Below are 17,335 nucleotides of genomic sequence, written 5' to 3' on the forward strand. Positions count from 1 at the left end.
TTTCCAAAATCAAATGTAATTATTACAAAAAAAAATATATATATATATATATTATATATTAAAAAATACCTGCTTTTGTTAAAGAAACTATCTAATACTAAAGATTTAATCAAGAGCGTTAGTGAGCTCAGAATGTTGGATGATTACACCCCATCTCATCCTAAAAGTACTGGATGGAGCACCACCATCCATCATTCCAGAGAACACAGATCCTCCACTGCTCCACAGCTCAGTGCTGGGGGGGGGCTTTATACCCCTTTACTAGCCCACGCCTGGCATTAGGCAGCATGGTGCCAATAGGGTCATGTTTATCTGCTTTAGTGAGTCCTATTATATGAGCAGCAACTTAAATAGCTGAATGTGTTCATTAGAAGGGGTGTCCACAAATATTTGGACATACAGTGTAGCTGAATTCTGTTACAGTTCATGAATTCTGACAAGTAAAAATGCAAATCAACTCAGATTCTGACTAGTAATAATAATAATAATAATAATGATATCAAAGTAGAATTTCCACTAATTATAATTGCAGTGTAGATTTATGGGATATTTTCTACAGGTAAATAATTGTACAGGTTTTTAATAGGACATTTTACTGGTAACAATGTAATTATAGATAAGAGAGAGTAAGATTTTATGTACATCAGTCATGACTAATCAGAATTACATGAAGGACATGTCACCCTGGCAATATGACCAATTAAAATGTCAAAAATCAATAGTAAAAATGTCAGCGTTGATTTTGGAAATGGGAATTTCTACTAGTAAAAACTGCATTTCAGAGAGTTTAATTATTTTATAAATCTATTTTACCCAGTAAATCAGTGTTACGGCCTGTATCACCGGTGTCCTCCTAGACTAAACTGGCTTGCTGTCCACTTGGGCTGAGGAAACAATTGCATACGAGTGATTTGTAGTAAATCATTCCTGTAAGACTAATGGCATAACTGTCCAGCAAGCACAGCTCTGATGGATGGAATTCTGTTTTGTTCGGACTGTTTACGCCCCTGAACTCCAGCATTTCAGCTCCTGAAGACATGACCACTTCCTTCTTTAGTAGTATTGTTATTATGTTTTTTATTATTATTGTTATTTTTGACTCGGACATCTGCAGTCATCACCTGTTATCAAAGACCATCTTCTCTGTGGTCCTAAATGTAATATATTCATATAATGTTTACCATTTTTCTAAGTTAATTGAGGCAGGATTGTTTAGTCCCACGACTAAGAAAACGACTGGTGTTTTGTTTTTGATTATGGTTATACAGTTCCTAATGAATTTCCATTGAATTCTTACATACCGTATCTTTACGTGATTATTTGATCATTTCCATCCAGGGGAAAGCATTGGTTTGCTGGTTCTGCATTAATAACAGTTGTTATTGTGTTAATTATTATTATTATAATATTCAGAAGATAGTGGGCAGATGTTGAAGCACCTGCCAGGCACCTATTATTGTAAATATGCTTCAAGTAAATGATTTTTTAAGTACAGGGACATTAACGTCCACAGTAATCAACCATGGCAATGCTGTAGGTGTAAGAGATTGAGGATGTGAGAATGGCTGAGCTCTTCCATTACCCGTGAACATAGCCGCGGTTATCTCGGAAAGAGCCACACTCTTTGAATGGTTCCTTGGGGGACGCCATAGAAGAGCCAGTTTATCTAACAGACATGCAGGAGTGTAAAGAACCTTTTAAAGGTCTAAGGAAAACAGGGGCTCCGAGTGGTCCTGGCGGGCCTAGGTGCTGCCATCATGACCAAAGGCTCGCTAACTCGAATCACAGGTGCCATCAGCAGCCGGAGCCTGAGAGAGCACAGTAGGCGCGATAGCGTCTGCTAGCTGATGCATCAGAGCTAGTTCCTGCCGCTTTGTGGCGAGTGTTTTGGCTGGCCGGTGATGTTACATGTGATTGGGGGAGAGCACTAATGAGTGGGTTGGGGTAATTGGCTATCTAAAATTGGGGAGTAAAACTGGGTTCTACAACAAAGTACTCCTTGTATTATCCATGGCATCCCTCAAAGAACCATCTGAGGCATCTATGTTTATTTGCTCTTCTCGACTTTTCCAGCATTTCCATCCAACCCACCTCATATAAAAGGGGCAACGTACTGAAGACTCCCCAGGATACACGCTCACACCACATCAGCATGGAAAAAAAGACTTATTCCACCCAGAATTTAAGTAACTTGTACAGTAGGGTGGAAACTAAAGCCAGGGCCATATTTCTAGGAGGGAAGGCCTCTGTGAAGGAGCTTCCAATCTGATAAAGAAATAGCTCTCCTCATGCTGAAACAGTTAGTCCCGTCCAAACAAGGCTCTGATGTTAGCATGTATTTGGGCTTAACAGACGAGTATGTGCATTTCAGTTATGCGCCTTGATAACAATATTAGATATGGTGCGTGAGTGATCAGATACGTCCACAAAAGCCAGTCTGGAAGCTGTTAACCTTACATAACCAGGTTTCACGGAATTGGACGTCCAGGACAGTCTGGTGACCATCACATAACCCGTGCTTTTGCTACTGTGTTTGGTTTTCAGCAGGTTCCTCGTCCAGAGGTCAGAGAAGAGGCACGATTCCTAGTGTGTGTTTTCAGTTTTCCATCACCTGAGGGCTGTACATTTCGTCTGCTGAGGAATTACACCCTCTGTGTCAACACGACGGAACAGCAGTTCAACCAGAACAGCGTTAGTGTTGTTTTTACTTCAGCGGATGGACCTTTAGCTGTTTTTGTTACCCCCATGGTTCCTGAAAAGGGACACACTGGCCAAAATGGAAAAATGCAGCCATGGCTACAGTCCAGAAAGGTGAAAACCGTCACCAAACGTTGACGTCTACATTGTTCACGTTCAGCTTTATTCACTATATCAGATTTTCTGCGGGTTAAAAGGTTACATCCACCAAGTTGACTCAAATCTGATGACTTTTAGAAGCTTCTGGTTGGTCTGCTACCTCTTCAGGAGTGAATTACTGTACCTATGCAGCCGTTACACACAGGCCCCATCCACATGTATCCATGTCTTTTTCAAATCCGAGGTTTTTGGCCTCCTGTCCACAGAAATTGGTCACAAAAATGAAGCTTTTCCATGGTGGAGAGCTTTGAAGACTCAGGAAAAATGAAGCTTTATGAAGACGCTGACATCACAACACAAGCATGTTTCTGGCTGAATCTCAAATACCTCGTTACTTCGTATAAAGTGAGCTTATAAAGTCATTAAACTACAGCGTCTACACGAACAGCACCGCAATTCAGATTTCCACATATGAACAAACGTAAATACTGTTCTATTTAGGGACGTCCTGATCAGGCTATTTTGTCTCCAGATCAAATTTGAGGCTCTTAATGCTGAGTATCGTCCGATACCGATCTGATCTCTGTGTTGTTATAAATAATCCAGCTCCACAGTTTAGATCAGACAAGCTGCTGATTAATCTGATCAGTAAACTCCTTTATTTTCAGTATCAGTTTCTATAATCAGACTTTCTGGACTGACTGATTTAGTTTAGTCCAGACTTTTCTTAAAATGATGTTTTATAGTGTTTAATATCTGATAATCCAGTCTGACTCTCCTCCCTGACCAATCAGCTCCCAGCTCCTTTACAACACTGCAGTCTGATCACTTCCTGTGTGTGGGTGTGAGAGTGTGTAGTGGTGGTGGTACACACTCTGGACTACTGTAATAGTTGGTTTATAGTGGGTGAATGTGCTGTGATATGGGTTTCCATAGCTGAGTGGTTCTCCGGTTCTCCCGCTGGTAAAACAGAGCATTTCAGGCATTGTCACACGTGTGTAGAGTTAAACACTGAGCGTGGAGGTCTTTTGCCTGTGTGTATGGTAACATTTGGCTTCTAATATCTGTAGATCTGTTGTAAACATGCTTACTCACCTCTCACAGCTGCGTCTCCGTAGTCTTCAGATCAGATTTCCCCATGTAATGGCTGGGAGAACCCCTTTTTCATGATGTATCTCGAAGGTCGGAGGAACCTTTGCAAATCTACAGCTGCTCTGGGGTGGATATGGGTTAGCTGGCGAATGCAGAAGGAAGGTAGATAGCTAGCTACTGCTACTAAAAAGCTGCTTCCAAATCAAACCTCCTCTCTGATGTCCAATTTTGTTTGGTGACTGAGATAAGAGTTGCACTAATGCTAGCTTGGTTGTATCAATTAAGTCTGTAGGTCAGTAGCTAGGCTAGCAGTCAGGATTCACTGGATTTCTGATGACTGGTTGATGTGTTTGAGTAATGCTAGGTATGATGTGATGTGAATTCTGTTAAACATGAAGCTAAGGGACGCAATGTTGCCCTTTATCATTCTTAGAAAGTATATTTATATATACACACACACAGTAAATGTCCAAATGTTTGCAGACACCCCTGCTAAAGAATGCATTCAGCTATTTTAACATGCTCCCATTGCGGACACTAGAACAATACTCCTGAATCTCTGGAGCAGATAAACATGAACCTATTGGCACCATGCTGCCTAATGCCAGGCGTGGGCTAGAGAAGAATAGGGGTCCCAGCATTGAGCTGTGGAGCAGTGGAACCATATTCTCTGGAATGATGGATGGCGCTCCATCCAATATTTTTGGGATAAATTGGGATTAGGTGGGGTGGTGATCATCCAATATCCTGACCAATATACCGCTCTTATCGTTGAATGCAATCAAAACCTCACAGCAAAAAGTAGGATAAACTATTTTTGTAATATCCTTGATGGATGAGCAGGTGTCTCAATACTTTTGCCCATAAAGTATGAGAGGACAGGCAGACCATCAATGGCATTTCCATAGATCTGACTGTATACTGCACTTAAAAAGCCTCAGAATTCAGACCCTCTGACCGATCTCGTCGTACTTGGAAGAACTAGAGGTGTGTCTACACTTAATATTGAGAAAAAACATCCAGAGCAGTCATAATAGAGGGACGGTCAGGTTTTTGGTAACCTTATACAATTTTCTTTTAAACTGACCACCATTCCAGGGATCGGACCATTGAGGAAACAACCTAAATACGGCATTACGTTAGACAAACAGCTCATGGAGAACAACCTCGACTCTGTTGGTGCTCAATGACGGACAAATTTAGGTGTTTTCATTCCCGACATGTTCATCGTTATGAAACCGGAGTTCATCTTTTGAGTGATGGACGCGCCAAAGGTCGAGTTTTAGGAAGGTGACCCAAGGTACACCACATGTGAATGCAATAACAAGGAAATCGCTGGCACATGAATGGTCCTACTCATCCTGGTATTTGTTGCTACAAGCTGGCCATGTTTTGACTCTATTCTCTGCTTATTGCCCCAGTAAAAAGACACTGAGGTGCGGGATCGAGTTCCTGCCCTTCTACGAATGAGCTGCTTTACTTTGAGGGAGGTCGCAAAACCAAACGATTATCACACCTCATCTGGAGCTCATTTGCTGTACAATATTTATACAATTTATTTATATACATTAGAGCTGGGCAATATGACGATATTTTATCATATTGTGCTAAGCTTTGTTATGGTGATACACAATATGCTTTTCTAAGCATGTCGAGGATATTATTAGTGCTCATAGAAAACTGATCAAATGCATTTTTACAAATTTCACTACCAACAGTGTAATTAGACTGGTTTAAGCAGATGTTGAGTATACATCACTGTATTCAGTCTGGGAGAGTGTCTGAATAGTAGTTTTTAAGAATCTGGTGCTACTGGGGTATTTAGTTACACGTATCATGAAAAATGTCTTTACATATTGTGATATAGTATTTTTACCATATCGCCCAGCCCTAAAATATAAATATATGCATCTGCATCACATAAGTACTGCACACTTATGAGAAAGCTATATAAGCGCTAAAAATGAAGAACAAGTTAAGTAATATGAGTGAGATTTTATTGCAAAAGAAAACAGTACGGATGCTCTCGGAGATGCATCTTTAACCCCAACCCATTACAGAACGGAATACAGACTTTTGGTTCGCCTTCTCAGAGCCAGCGTGGCTTTCAGAATCATCACCAATTCACAACTACACCCACTAATGGAGCTATATGTAAGAGCGTGTAATGAGCAGATGCATAATCCTAAAGTCTCTTCATCAGTCTGTGCAACAGATCACGTGAAGATCATTAACTGACCAGCATCACTTCAGTTTCTAGAGTGTGTATGCATTAGTACTAGCCTTGCCCTCTTGGTTTAGTGTTGGTTTTAAACCAAGGAGAAGCATTTCCCCCACTGGAAAAACAGAGTGTTTCTGCGATGATTTGTTTCTAACCGGCCATAATTCCAGACTCAACCTGTGACGGAGATGCATTTCCTCACATAGGTTTGGTGGTATGGTGAAAAGCGGCAGAAAACAGGCAGAAGTACGGAGGAAAAGCGGTTCCAATTAGAGCTGGGCAATATGACGATACTTTTATCGTATCGTGATAAATTTAGTTATCTTGATAACAATTAGCTTTTCCATGAATATGGAGGAGACTGTTAGTGCTTAATAAACACTGATCAGCTGCAGGTTTCATTACTAACAGTGTGATTAGACTGGGTTCATTAGATGAAGAGCAGCAGATGTTATAGAGTATAAATCACTGTATTCAGTACAGGAGAGGATCTGAATAGAGTAGTTTATAAGAATCTGTCGCTACTGATGTTTTAAGTCTGTGTTTACATGTATTGTGATAAATACTGCAGACTCCAACTGTTCTGGTACCTTTTGAAAATACTCCTCACTGGTGTTGGTTTGGCAATGACGTCTGTTAACGTCTGTTAACAGGGCCTAGAGACCACCAGAGCTCTTCCTGCTAGAACACAGCGGTAAAAACAAAGGATCAGAACTGAATTGAGCTTAAAACATACCTGGATCTGCCCCTATCCTGACATCTTGATCCACTTGGTCAGATTAGGACATTCCTAGTCATAACAAATGTGGGGCTTTCTACAAACACCTTCCAGGACAGACATCTGGCTGCTGTCAGCTGGGCAGGACATCTACTGTACACTGCTTGCATCTATAACAACTGCAAAGGCAGACTCTGCAAGCTGAAGCCTCATTACATGATTACTTTTACATATAGCTCCTTTTAAATATGATCACTAGGACACAGTTTGTTTATAGTTTCCTTTCTGAGATAAATAGATTCATCACTGCACTGATTTAGGGATTAATTTAAGACCACAGAAACATCAGCCTGGGAAAGAACGAATGCCTCCATTACAACACAACCAGCTTTTATACCAAAGACTGGCTCCTTTTCAGACACACTGACTGAAAACGGTGACGATAAGCTCATAAACTACAGATAAAACCTTCATCGTCTGATGATAATAATAATAATAACAACCCCGTCCTACAGATTTAGTGTGAAACAATACCCACAACAGTAACGGTCATGTTCAACAAGCAGCACAGTCGTGTGAGCTAGTCAATGTTAAGGCATGGTTAAGTCTTGATTAAAAAGATGTGTATGAACATAAATAGACTGAAAAAAGCCATTCAGATGCAGCCAAACATTTTTGATATTAATTTGCGATGAATCAAAAACGGTAACATATTTTTGAAGCTCAAGAAGCTGTTTATATAAGCAGGACTGCATGAAACCCGGAGTCCACTGTGGATAACTGTTTTATGCACATGCTATTAATTCTATATACCCCTGGTCCAAGGATAATAGGTAATGAAGAATACATAGAGCAAGGCAGCAAAAAAAACAAACAACAAAAACCATAAAATAACTAATAAAGAGTTATTGCACCTTAAGCATGTTCTACAGACATTAAAGATCTGGCTCACTTCAAGCTGGCCAGCTTATAATAGTCAAGAGTTGATTAAAAAGACGACCCAAAAGAGCATTCCTTATGATTTAGCTTTCTTTTTCTGTTGGAATATTTCTCCGCATTGACGGAAGGACCATGCGAAGCAGCGTTTACGAGGCCACGTATTATAAAAACAGCAAACGGGACAGCTTGTCGCCAAGCTAAAAGCAATTAACATTTGGGGGGTTGGAGTTGGGGGGAGTAATAATAAAAATGAAGACGTAAGGAAATAGAGAATACATTACACAGCAAAGGGCGTAAGCACATAGTATAACGTCATGAAAACTTCAGAAGGTACAGACCGTACAGGACATTTTATGGCTGTTTGCCTCTGGAGTGAGTTCACCAGACCAAAAAGACGTCCATTCCCAAAACTATTCCCAACTATTTCCGCTCTACTGGCCCCTACTCATCATTTTAAAAGGTAGCGCTCCAAAAGAGAGAGAGAAGCAACTCAACTCGCTCCTCTTGCTGGGGCATAAGAGACTCAGGGGAAGATATTTAGAATGTGACCTTAGCCAGGACATTGACAGCAATTCACGCGATACACTAGCCGTATGATAAATTCGATGAGTGTCATATATAAGAACTTGAAGTGTGTGAGGACAAACACTGAGTGAAGTAAAGAGTGTAAGTGTGCAAATGTCAGAACTCCCTTTGCCTGAGCAGCCTGGAGGGAGCGGGCCTGCCCTCTCAGAAGGAGCGCTCGTTCAGAAGCTGGAAACCGCCGTGTTTCGTCTTTCGCAACCCAGTCCGTCATTGCCCGTGGTGCTGTTGGTAGTTAGACCAGGGAGCAGTAGCCTCCGCAGGCTCCATGGCCCTGCTGCTGCGGCTCGTTGAGCTGCACACCGTGGCTTTGCATGCTGCTCTCCCAAAGCCCGGGCGTCTGCAGGATCTTCTCCACCAGCTCCTCGAAGGCACACTGAACTCCATCCCGCGTTTTAGCGCTGGCCTCTGCAGAGAATGACGGAAAGTCTGAGAAACAGTCTGAGAAATAAACTGACGATTTCATCCTAAGTTAAACAATTTCCTAGTTGGCCTAGCGTTCCATAGTTAGCCTCGCTTCCATATTCTCCCAAAGTAGCTGTTGCATTAGCCTCAAAAGGCTTTTTCTAGCGGGCTGGGACTACATACATTTTAAAGGTGTAACTATAACAAGAGGTTTGGGGGTCTTGTCAGTGCCAGGGTCTCGATATTTGACTATGTCAAGCGAAAATACAGTTTTCCATTCTTGGGCTCCTTTGAAAGTCCTATTGAAAGTGCATTCAATAGGGTACTGAGTGAAGTGTAGAAGTGTGTGGTTTGGGATGCAGCAAAACAAACAACCAGAAGTGGGGAGATGGTGCTGGGCTGAAGAAGAGACCAGAGTGTTTTTAAAAGGGATGCTGCCATTTTTCGAGTCTTTCAGAGAAAGACGTCCACAAAAGGCTCCAGCGTTTCTAGTGGAAAGTTCTCAAACAGCTCTAGATGGCAGAGCAACTGGATCACTTCCCTAATGGTTTGATGACGAAAGAAAACGTCTAGTGGAGATGTCAGGGAAGCCCACGGTGCAGAATATGTCTTATGTTAAATTAAATATGTAAACGTCAAAAGAAGTTCATTTATGTATTTTAATTAAATAAGATGTTGATTCACTAAAATATATCATTCAAATAGAAAAAGACCCTGATTTATGTCTTTTTGTCAATTTTATGCACCAAGCAAGTCTGGCTATTTGACAAAACTGTGTACTCTGTGTGTAGTTGAAATGACAATAAAACCCACTTGACATAAAGGTATATACCTGATAAATATCCATAAATTAACTTATTAATTATATATATAAATATATACTTTATATTATTTGAGATTTAGCTGTTAAGATGGTATTTTACCATGTATTCAAGATTAACATGAAATATGTCATCGGTACAAAGGATATGAGGCTCTGGTGACTCAATACTGATGACATCATTCCAAAGGGTAAAGCACATGGCCATGTTGGTGATGACGACAGAAATTAGCAGCAGAGGTCAGATTACAGAGCTTCAAGTTCAGCAGCTTTCGCAACAGGCAGGTCTGATAACCATGATATGAGCCATGATAAACCGATTTTCATTTCTGTAGTCTGAATCTGATGTAATATTAAAGACTTTTAAACGTACGATTGCCTTTTCTGGTCTATTCACTGCGTGCCTTTGGCTAAGCGTTATGAAGCACTACATACAACGTGAAGTTTGACCTCTCTTAGAAAGAAAAACACTTGTTAAGGAAATTCTAAACAGTCAGAAAGATTTAGCTGGCTGCTCTTAAGAACACACAGTCCTGATTCACAGCTCTGATGGCCAAGAGGAACATGAAAAATGAAAAATCTTCAACATCTTCAACAAAAAATAATCCCATTTTTAAGCCAATTTGTGAATTTCAACATAAATATGATCAATATGCCTCATCAATGCCAAAAAGTCCACTTACCAATGAACAACATAGAGTGCTTGCGTGCAAATTTCAGGCCTTCGTTCCTGTCTACCTCACGGTTGTCCTGAAACAAGAACATTCTGTTTTTCACATTTCGACTCGGGGGATCAGACAGCAGAGCCAAAAGAAGCTCTGAACATCTTACAGAGCACATTTTTAGTTTTAAAATGTTGAGCGTTTTCCTGAACAGGAGGTCATGATATGTCAGATGCCACTGTTCACACTGCCTACACACAAACCTTGTCTATTTTGTTTCCAACCAGCATTTTGACGAGGTCGTTGCGTGTGCAGTACGTCTCCAGCTCGTTGAGCCAGTTCTCGAGCTTTGTGAAGGAGTCCCGCTTCGTCACATCATAGACTAAAGAAGAGAAGACAACACTTACTGTACTAATGAGTGATACCAGAAGCGTTATGAATGAGGGGACTGGACCCCATAACACTCAACAAAATGTCTGTTTACAGATAAAGTCCCGTCCTTCAACAAAACGAGCCAATCAGCTTGCTGGCTATGCAGTGAGCAGAGGAATCTCAACCCCCCCAGTCCAAAAAATACGTTTTTTTTTTTGCGCATTATTAAGTATCAGTGATTTAAAATCTGGTTCTGAAGCAGTAACTTGATCGTCATTTTCCAGTATTTTAGTCTCTGCCCATTCATTGAGATAGAAGCTTGATCTTGTACGAGTCGATATAACTGCCAGATGCAAAGATGGCTGCAGAGTAAACAGACTTGCATTTGAGGACTCTGACAATACACATTTACCACAACCTGTAACAGCGTGTTCAATAAAGGGTGTAATCTGAATTAGGTTATTGTGATGGAGCCATCTAAAGATGGAGGCAGTGGTGGCTCAGCGGTTAGAGCACCAGGCTATTGATAACAGGGTTGTGGGTTCGATTCCCGTGCTCGGCAAGCTGCCACTGTTGGGCCCTTATGTATATCTTCTCTGCTCCCCGGGTGCTGGAGTTGGCCCCACCGCTCTGGGTGTGTGTGTACTCACTGCCCCCTAGTTCACTAGTGTGTGTGTGTGTGTGTGTGTGTGTGTGTGTGTGTTCACTACCACAGATGGGTCAAATGCGGAGGACACATTTCACTGTACAGTGACAAATATGTGCACCTTTACCTTACCTTTTAAGATAATGAAGTATGTGGAAGTACGTGTGACATTTCTCAGCAAAATGTCACAGACACTGCAATAAAATATATAAATATACATATATACACACATACATTATATATATATGGCCTAGAGGGGTATAAAGATAAAGAACTGTGTTCTCTGGAATGATGGATGGTGCTCCATCCAATACTTCTGGAAATATTGCTGGGCATTTGGGGATGATGAGGTGGGGTGGTGATCATCATCCAACATCCTGACCTCACAAACACTCTGAGTTGATGAATGCAATCAAATCCTCACAGCTATGCTCTAGTAGAAAACCTTCTTCCTTGGCAGTAAAGACAGTTACTCCAACAAAAGCAGTATAGGTTCTTTTTAATTGCCTTGATTTTAGAAGAATACTTTTGTCCATATAGTGTGTACACAAACACCAAATACACACGACATTCATCTACATTCATCTATATTAAAAACAGCTCCTCCAGTCAAATTTGTTTATATAGGATATATGATTTGCAACAGGTCGTCATCTGACCAGAATCAAACTGGAGTGGAGATGTCAGGGTGCACTAAATGGTTTCCTAAAGAATGGTCAGAAAATCTAAATGTCGCGAGGGCAAAGATTTAGACCCCTAAAGACAACAATGAACTGATACGGAAATCCTAGATCCTAGAGTTCATAATCAAGCCTAAACATTTATCCTTCTAACTTTTCTTTGACAGGTTCAGACTTCCACTCACCTAATATTACTCCCTGTGCTCCTCTGTAGTAGCTGGGCGTCAGAGTTCTGAACCTTTCCTGTCCGGCTGTGTCCTAGAAAGAGCAGACAGTGCTGTCTAAATTAGCTGTTTCACACAGTTGCACAGTTGATGCATGGATTAAGACAGCATTTCTGGATGGACTCCAGCCAGGATGTGAGCTTAGCCTTCCTTGCTTGCTTTACATCAACATCACTACAGTGGTGCAGCAGTGGCCTCTTGTGGACAAGGTGTTTGGCGTATTTTTTTAAACACAGATAATATAAAAATACAACAACTATTGGGAGTGATTAACCTCTTAGACAAACGTACTGAACAGTTATTAAGATAAACCCTTATAGTTTAACCCCTTCAACTCTGTGCGTCTTCACTTCCACACACTCAAAATGTCATAACTTGCATCTCAGTTTTATAATAGTTACAAAATAAAGGAGCAATAAGCCACAGCAGACTGTAAGAGTGACTTTATCACACTAATTTGTCTTTATTCTCCTTCTTGAGGTGGCATAGGGCTTTTCATGGCTTAATGCATTTACAAAGCGGCACCAAAATATGATCCGATAATCAATAAGTTGTTTTATTTATTATTAATAATGTATACAGACATTTGTGTGCATATTAAAACATAAATGTTTAAACAGGAACTCTATTTTATGAACTGTATGCTACATTTTAGGGCTAAGAACTGATGAACATTGCCATTTTTAAGAGATTAATAAAGACACACCGTGAAAAATGATGTTATTTACATGTGAAAGTAAGTCACTAAGTACTTACCCATATCGCCAACTTTGCTCTGTTGCCATCTATTGCTATGGTTTTCACTTTAAAATCCACACCTGCAATTGAATAGACATTAATTCATCATTCATTGTTTTTTATTCATAACAGTTTCATCTTGGCTAAGCTACAAATCACACTGTTTAAGAAGATTTCACCATCTTGCTTTCAGATACAGTACTGTGTAAAAGTAAAAGCTGCTTATCTGGGCAGTAAGTGTTTATTTGCTCAGTATGAATAAACACTAATAATAACACTCCTACAGAAAGTGGTGGTGGTTCTCCATCACTGTGTTCATCATTAGAACATCTCCAAAGTTCTCCTCTCTCATGGAGTCTAGTGTTATTTAGAGTTTGGTGGTAAATCAGGGCTTAATGATGGTAAATCAGGTGAACTGCTGCTGCTGGAGTTGAACACATCCTCCACGCTGTGCTGGCTGGACTGGGGGGCGTCCAGGAGAAACCTGGAGGAACCAAGCTCTGTTCTTCAGACTAGCTCACCGACAAGATCTCACTACTTTCTTCAGAATGAGAAGCTCTTGTTTCTCCTTTTTACTGGATTTATGTTCACCTGCTTTATCTGTTCTGGTGAGATCTGGAGCTTCTACAGTAAAAACTAGCTTTAAATAATGTGATTAGGAGCATAAAAAACCTCTGCACAGGTCTGTATATCAGCAAATAAATACATTTAATGGGGGGAAAAAACTGTGAAACGTCCAATTAAATAGGTCTTTCACATCATTTTAGTATTGGTCAACGTAAGTATTCACTAAATCTTACTAAAGCTCATTTGAAAGCTCAACTGCAACACGTGTTGCATGATTAAATTCTGATGTGCTGATGTAATGTGTCTAAAATGCAGACATGCCGTTAGAAACAGCTCACCGGAATGAGATAAGAGTTTGACTCACCGATGGTTGCGGCTAACTCGGGGTCGAACGTGTCATCTGTGAACCTCAGGAGCAAACTAGAGAAGAGAGAGTTTTTTTAACACATTAGTGGACGACACAAAAGCAAGCTACCATTTTTATACTCATACTAGATTGTGTACAAGTATACTGTGATATATGACATGAGGGCACATTTTCTGTTAAAAGGAAAGCACCTACACACCAATCAGCCACAACATTATAACCGCCTGCCTAATATTGTGCAGATCCCCCTAGTCCTGCTGAAACAGCCCTGACCCGCCGAGGCATAGACTCCACAAGACCTCTGAAGGTGTCCTGCAGACGCTGGCAGCAAATCCTTTAGGACCTGCCATGAGCATCACTGGGGCCTTGGTTGCCCATGACCCTGCTCACCAGCTGTCTTCCCTTGGAGCCGATTTGGTAGGTACTGACCCCTGCATACCAGGAACACCTGACGAGACACATCACCTTCGAGAACTGACTGCCTAATATATACACTCCTTAACGGTCACTAGTGGAACCAGATAATTAGTGGTCAGGAGTTTTAGTGTTTGACTGATTGGTGTATAATACTGCTAAGATCTTCACCCGTCATCAGTAGGCCACTGAATGTCCGTCTATTATGTCCTTCATCAGCAGTTCTGAATCCAGGTGAAGTCAGTAGTACACGCAAGTTCTGGAAATGTGATCTCGGCCCAGGTAGAGGTTGCGACACCTTGTAAGGCTTGGTTTTAGTCATTTTAGGAGAACACCACTGAGGCAGAATACACTAAACCACTCTTATAAGACATTAAGTCAGAACAGAGAAGCAGTGACGTCTCCTTACTGCTAAAATATCATCTGATATTGTGATATCGTGCCACATTTGGAGGGGAAAGTGCTGAATTTGACACTGGATGAGATCAGATCTTCGCATCAGGCCCTGCATCAGGGTTTAGTTTCAGTATATATATATATATATATATATATATAATACTGCTGAGATCTTCACCCGTCATCTCCAAGATCTCACAGCAGCAGTAGGCCACTGAATGTCCGTCTATTATGTCCTTCATCAGCAGTTCTGAATCCAGGTGAAGTCAGTAGTACACGCAAGTTCTGGAAATGTGATCTCGGCCCAGGTAGAGGTTTCGACACCTTGTAAGGCTTGGTTTTAGTCATTTTAAGAGAATAAAAATAAAAAGGCAGAATACACTAAACCACTTACTACTCCTTACTACTAAAATATCATCTGATATTGTGATATCGTGCCACATTTGGAGGGGAAATTGACACTGGATGAGGTGCTGAATTTGACACTGGATGAGGTCAGATCTTCACATCAGGCCCTGCATCAGGGTTGAGTTTCAGTTTCTTCAGAGGTCTCTGATGCCAAATAGCAGTGCTACAGGGCACATTTCATAACACATAAGATAAAAGTTGACAGTTTGATCATACAGGTCTGATAACATGTCAGCCAACTTGACCATGGTGGAGCCATTCAGCTCAGATAAGCTGAGCCACCCTTATGAAGCATTTCTTGCTTTATTAGTGGAAATTAACGCTAAATATAGACGACAGATGATGCTCAAATGCTCAGACTTGGTCCAAATGAATATGTATACTCTATTAATTGACTATTAATACTTTAAAATACTTTAACAGGCTGCTTATCGCGCTCACACGCAGCCGTCCTTATTTCGCAAGCCTGTTAGCTAGCTATAGCTACAAGGCTAGCAGATCAGCTGATGAGGGGGAGGCTCAACATTTAGGCAAAGGGACCCTTTCCCCGACACTTATTCAGAACTGTAGATGATGTCTAGACATGTGTGGGCTTGGTAGAGATGTTGGCACTCCGTGCTTGTCAGGGGAAAAGACGCTTTCCTTGCCCAGACCTCAAGAATGCGAGCGGAGCGTAGCTTAGCTTAGCTTAGCATAGCCTAGCCTAGCCTAGTGTTAGCCGTCTTATGGCAGCTATCTAGCTTCTAACTTCATTTCTCGACCTAAACGCGGCTTTTAAAGGCAGGTAAATACAAATACAGATATATTATATCAAATTAAGTCGAGTTACCTTGATTTTCCAACGCCGCTTTCCCCAATAATTAGTATTTTTAAAGTGGTTAACACGTCGTCGTCCATGGCCTCCGTGTTTACAGTGCCGACTGGCTGCAGCTGACGTGGGAGGAAGGAGGGAGGAGGGAGGAGGGAGGGAGGGAGGGAGGGAGGAAGGAGGGAGGAGGGAGGAGGGAGGGAGTAAGGGAGGAAGGGAGGAGGGAGGGAGGAGGGAGGAGGGAGGGAGGGAGGAAGGGAGGGAGGAAGGGAGGGAGGGAGGGAGTAGGGAGGGAGGAAAGGAGGGAGGGAGTAGGGAGGGAGGAAAGGAGGGAGGGAGGGAGGGAGGGAGGAAGGGAGTAGGGAGGGAGGAAAGGAGGAAGGGAGTAGGGAGGGAGGGAGTAGGGAGGGAGGAAGGGAGTAGGGAGGGAGGAAAGGAGGGAGGGAGGAAGGGAGTAGGGAGGGAGGAAAGGAGGGAGGGAGGGAGGGAGGAAGGGAGTAGGGAGGGAGGAAAGGAGGGAGGGAGTAGGGAGGGAGGAAAGGAGGGAGGGAGGGAGGGAGGAAGGGAGTAGGGAGGGAGGAAAGGAGGAAGGGAGTAGGGAGGGAGGAAAGGAGGGAGGGAGGGAGGGAGGGAGGGAGTAGGGAGGGAGGAAGGGAGGGAGGGAGGGAGGGAGGGAGGAAGGGAGTAGGGAGGGAGGAAAGGAGGAAGGGAGTAGGGAGGGAGGGAGTAGGGAGGGAGGAAGGGAGTAGGGAGGGAGGAAAGGAGGGAGGGAGGAAGGGAGTAGGGAGGGAGGAAAGGAGGGAGGGAGGGAGGGAGGAAGGGAGTAGGGAGGGAGGAAAGGAGGGAGGGAGTAGGGAGGGAGGAAAGGAGGGAGGGAGGGAGGGAGGAAGGGAGTAGGGAGGGAGGAAAGGAGGAAGGGAGTAGGGAGGGAGGAAAGGAGGGAGGGAGGGAGGGAGGGAGGGAGTAGGGAGGGAGGAAGGGAGTAGGGAGGGAGGAAAGGAGGGAGGGAGGAAGGGAGTAGGGAGGGAGGAAAGGAGGGAGGGAGGGAGGGAGGAAGGGAGTAGGGAGGGAGGAAAGGAGGGAGGGAGGGAGGGAGGAAGGGAGTAGGGAGGGAGGAAAGGAGGGAGGGAGGAAGGGAGTAGGGAGGGAGGAAAGGAGGGAGGGAGGGAGGGAGGAAGGGAGGAAGGGAGGGAAGAAGGGAGGGTCGAAGGGAGGGAGGAAGGGAGGGTGGAAGGGAGGGAGGAAGGGAGAGAGGAAGGGAGGGAGGAAGGGAGGGAGGAGGGAGGAGGGAGGGAGGAAGGGAGGAAGGGAGGGAAGAAGGGAGGGTCGAAGGGAGGGAGGAAGGGAGGGTCGAAGGGAGGGAGGAAGGGAGGGAGGGAGGGAGGGAGGAAGGGAGTAGGGAGGGAGGAAAGGAGGGAGGGAGGAAGGGAGGGAGGGAGGCAGGGAGGGAGGGAGGGAGGGAGGAAGGGAGGGAAGAAGG

The 17,335-nt window shown here is 42.9% G+C and overlaps 1 protein-coding gene across 1 annotated transcript; it reads right to left on the reverse strand.

Moving 5' to 3' along the window:
* Nucleotides 1-5,868: 5,868 nt before the first annotated feature.
* Nucleotides 5,869-15,994, reverse strand: rab18b (RAB18B, member RAS oncogene family). Its single transcript, XM_072669192.1, has 7 exons — nucleotides 15,877-15,994; nucleotides 13,827-13,882; nucleotides 12,914-12,975; nucleotides 12,119-12,191; nucleotides 10,499-10,617; nucleotides 10,257-10,323; nucleotides 5,869-8,756 (listed from the first exon to the last, which is right to left on the reverse strand). The coding sequence occupies exons 1-7, from the start codon at nucleotides 15,942-15,944 to the stop codon at nucleotides 8,584-8,586; spliced, it is 618 nt and encodes a 205-aa protein (XP_072525293.1). The 5' UTR covers nucleotides 15,945-15,994; the 3' UTR covers nucleotides 5,869-8,583.
* Between the last annotated feature and the right edge of the window lie 1,341 nt (nucleotides 15,995-17,335).

Source organism: Salminus brasiliensis, chromosome 23 (assembly GCF_030463535.1).
Source record: "Salminus brasiliensis chromosome 23, fSalBra1.hap2, whole genome shotgun sequence".
NCBI lineage: Eukaryota > Metazoa > Chordata > Actinopteri > Characiformes > Bryconidae > Salminus > Salminus brasiliensis.

Excerpts from the sequence above, each read along its gene's own strand:
- rab18b (XM_072669192.1), bottom strand. The coding sequence starts at position 15,944 with ATGGACGACGACGTGTTAACCACTTTAAAAATACTAATTATTGGGGAA. Across the intron at positions 12,192-12,913 it reads GAGCAAAGTTGGCGATATGG|GACACAGCCGGACAGGAAAG; the intron begins GTAAGTACTTAG and ends TGCTCTTTCTAG. Across the intron at positions 10,618-12,118 it reads AGCACAGGGAGTAATATTAG|TCTATGATGTGACGAAGCGG; the intron begins GTGAGTGGAAGT and ends TCTCTTCTTTAG.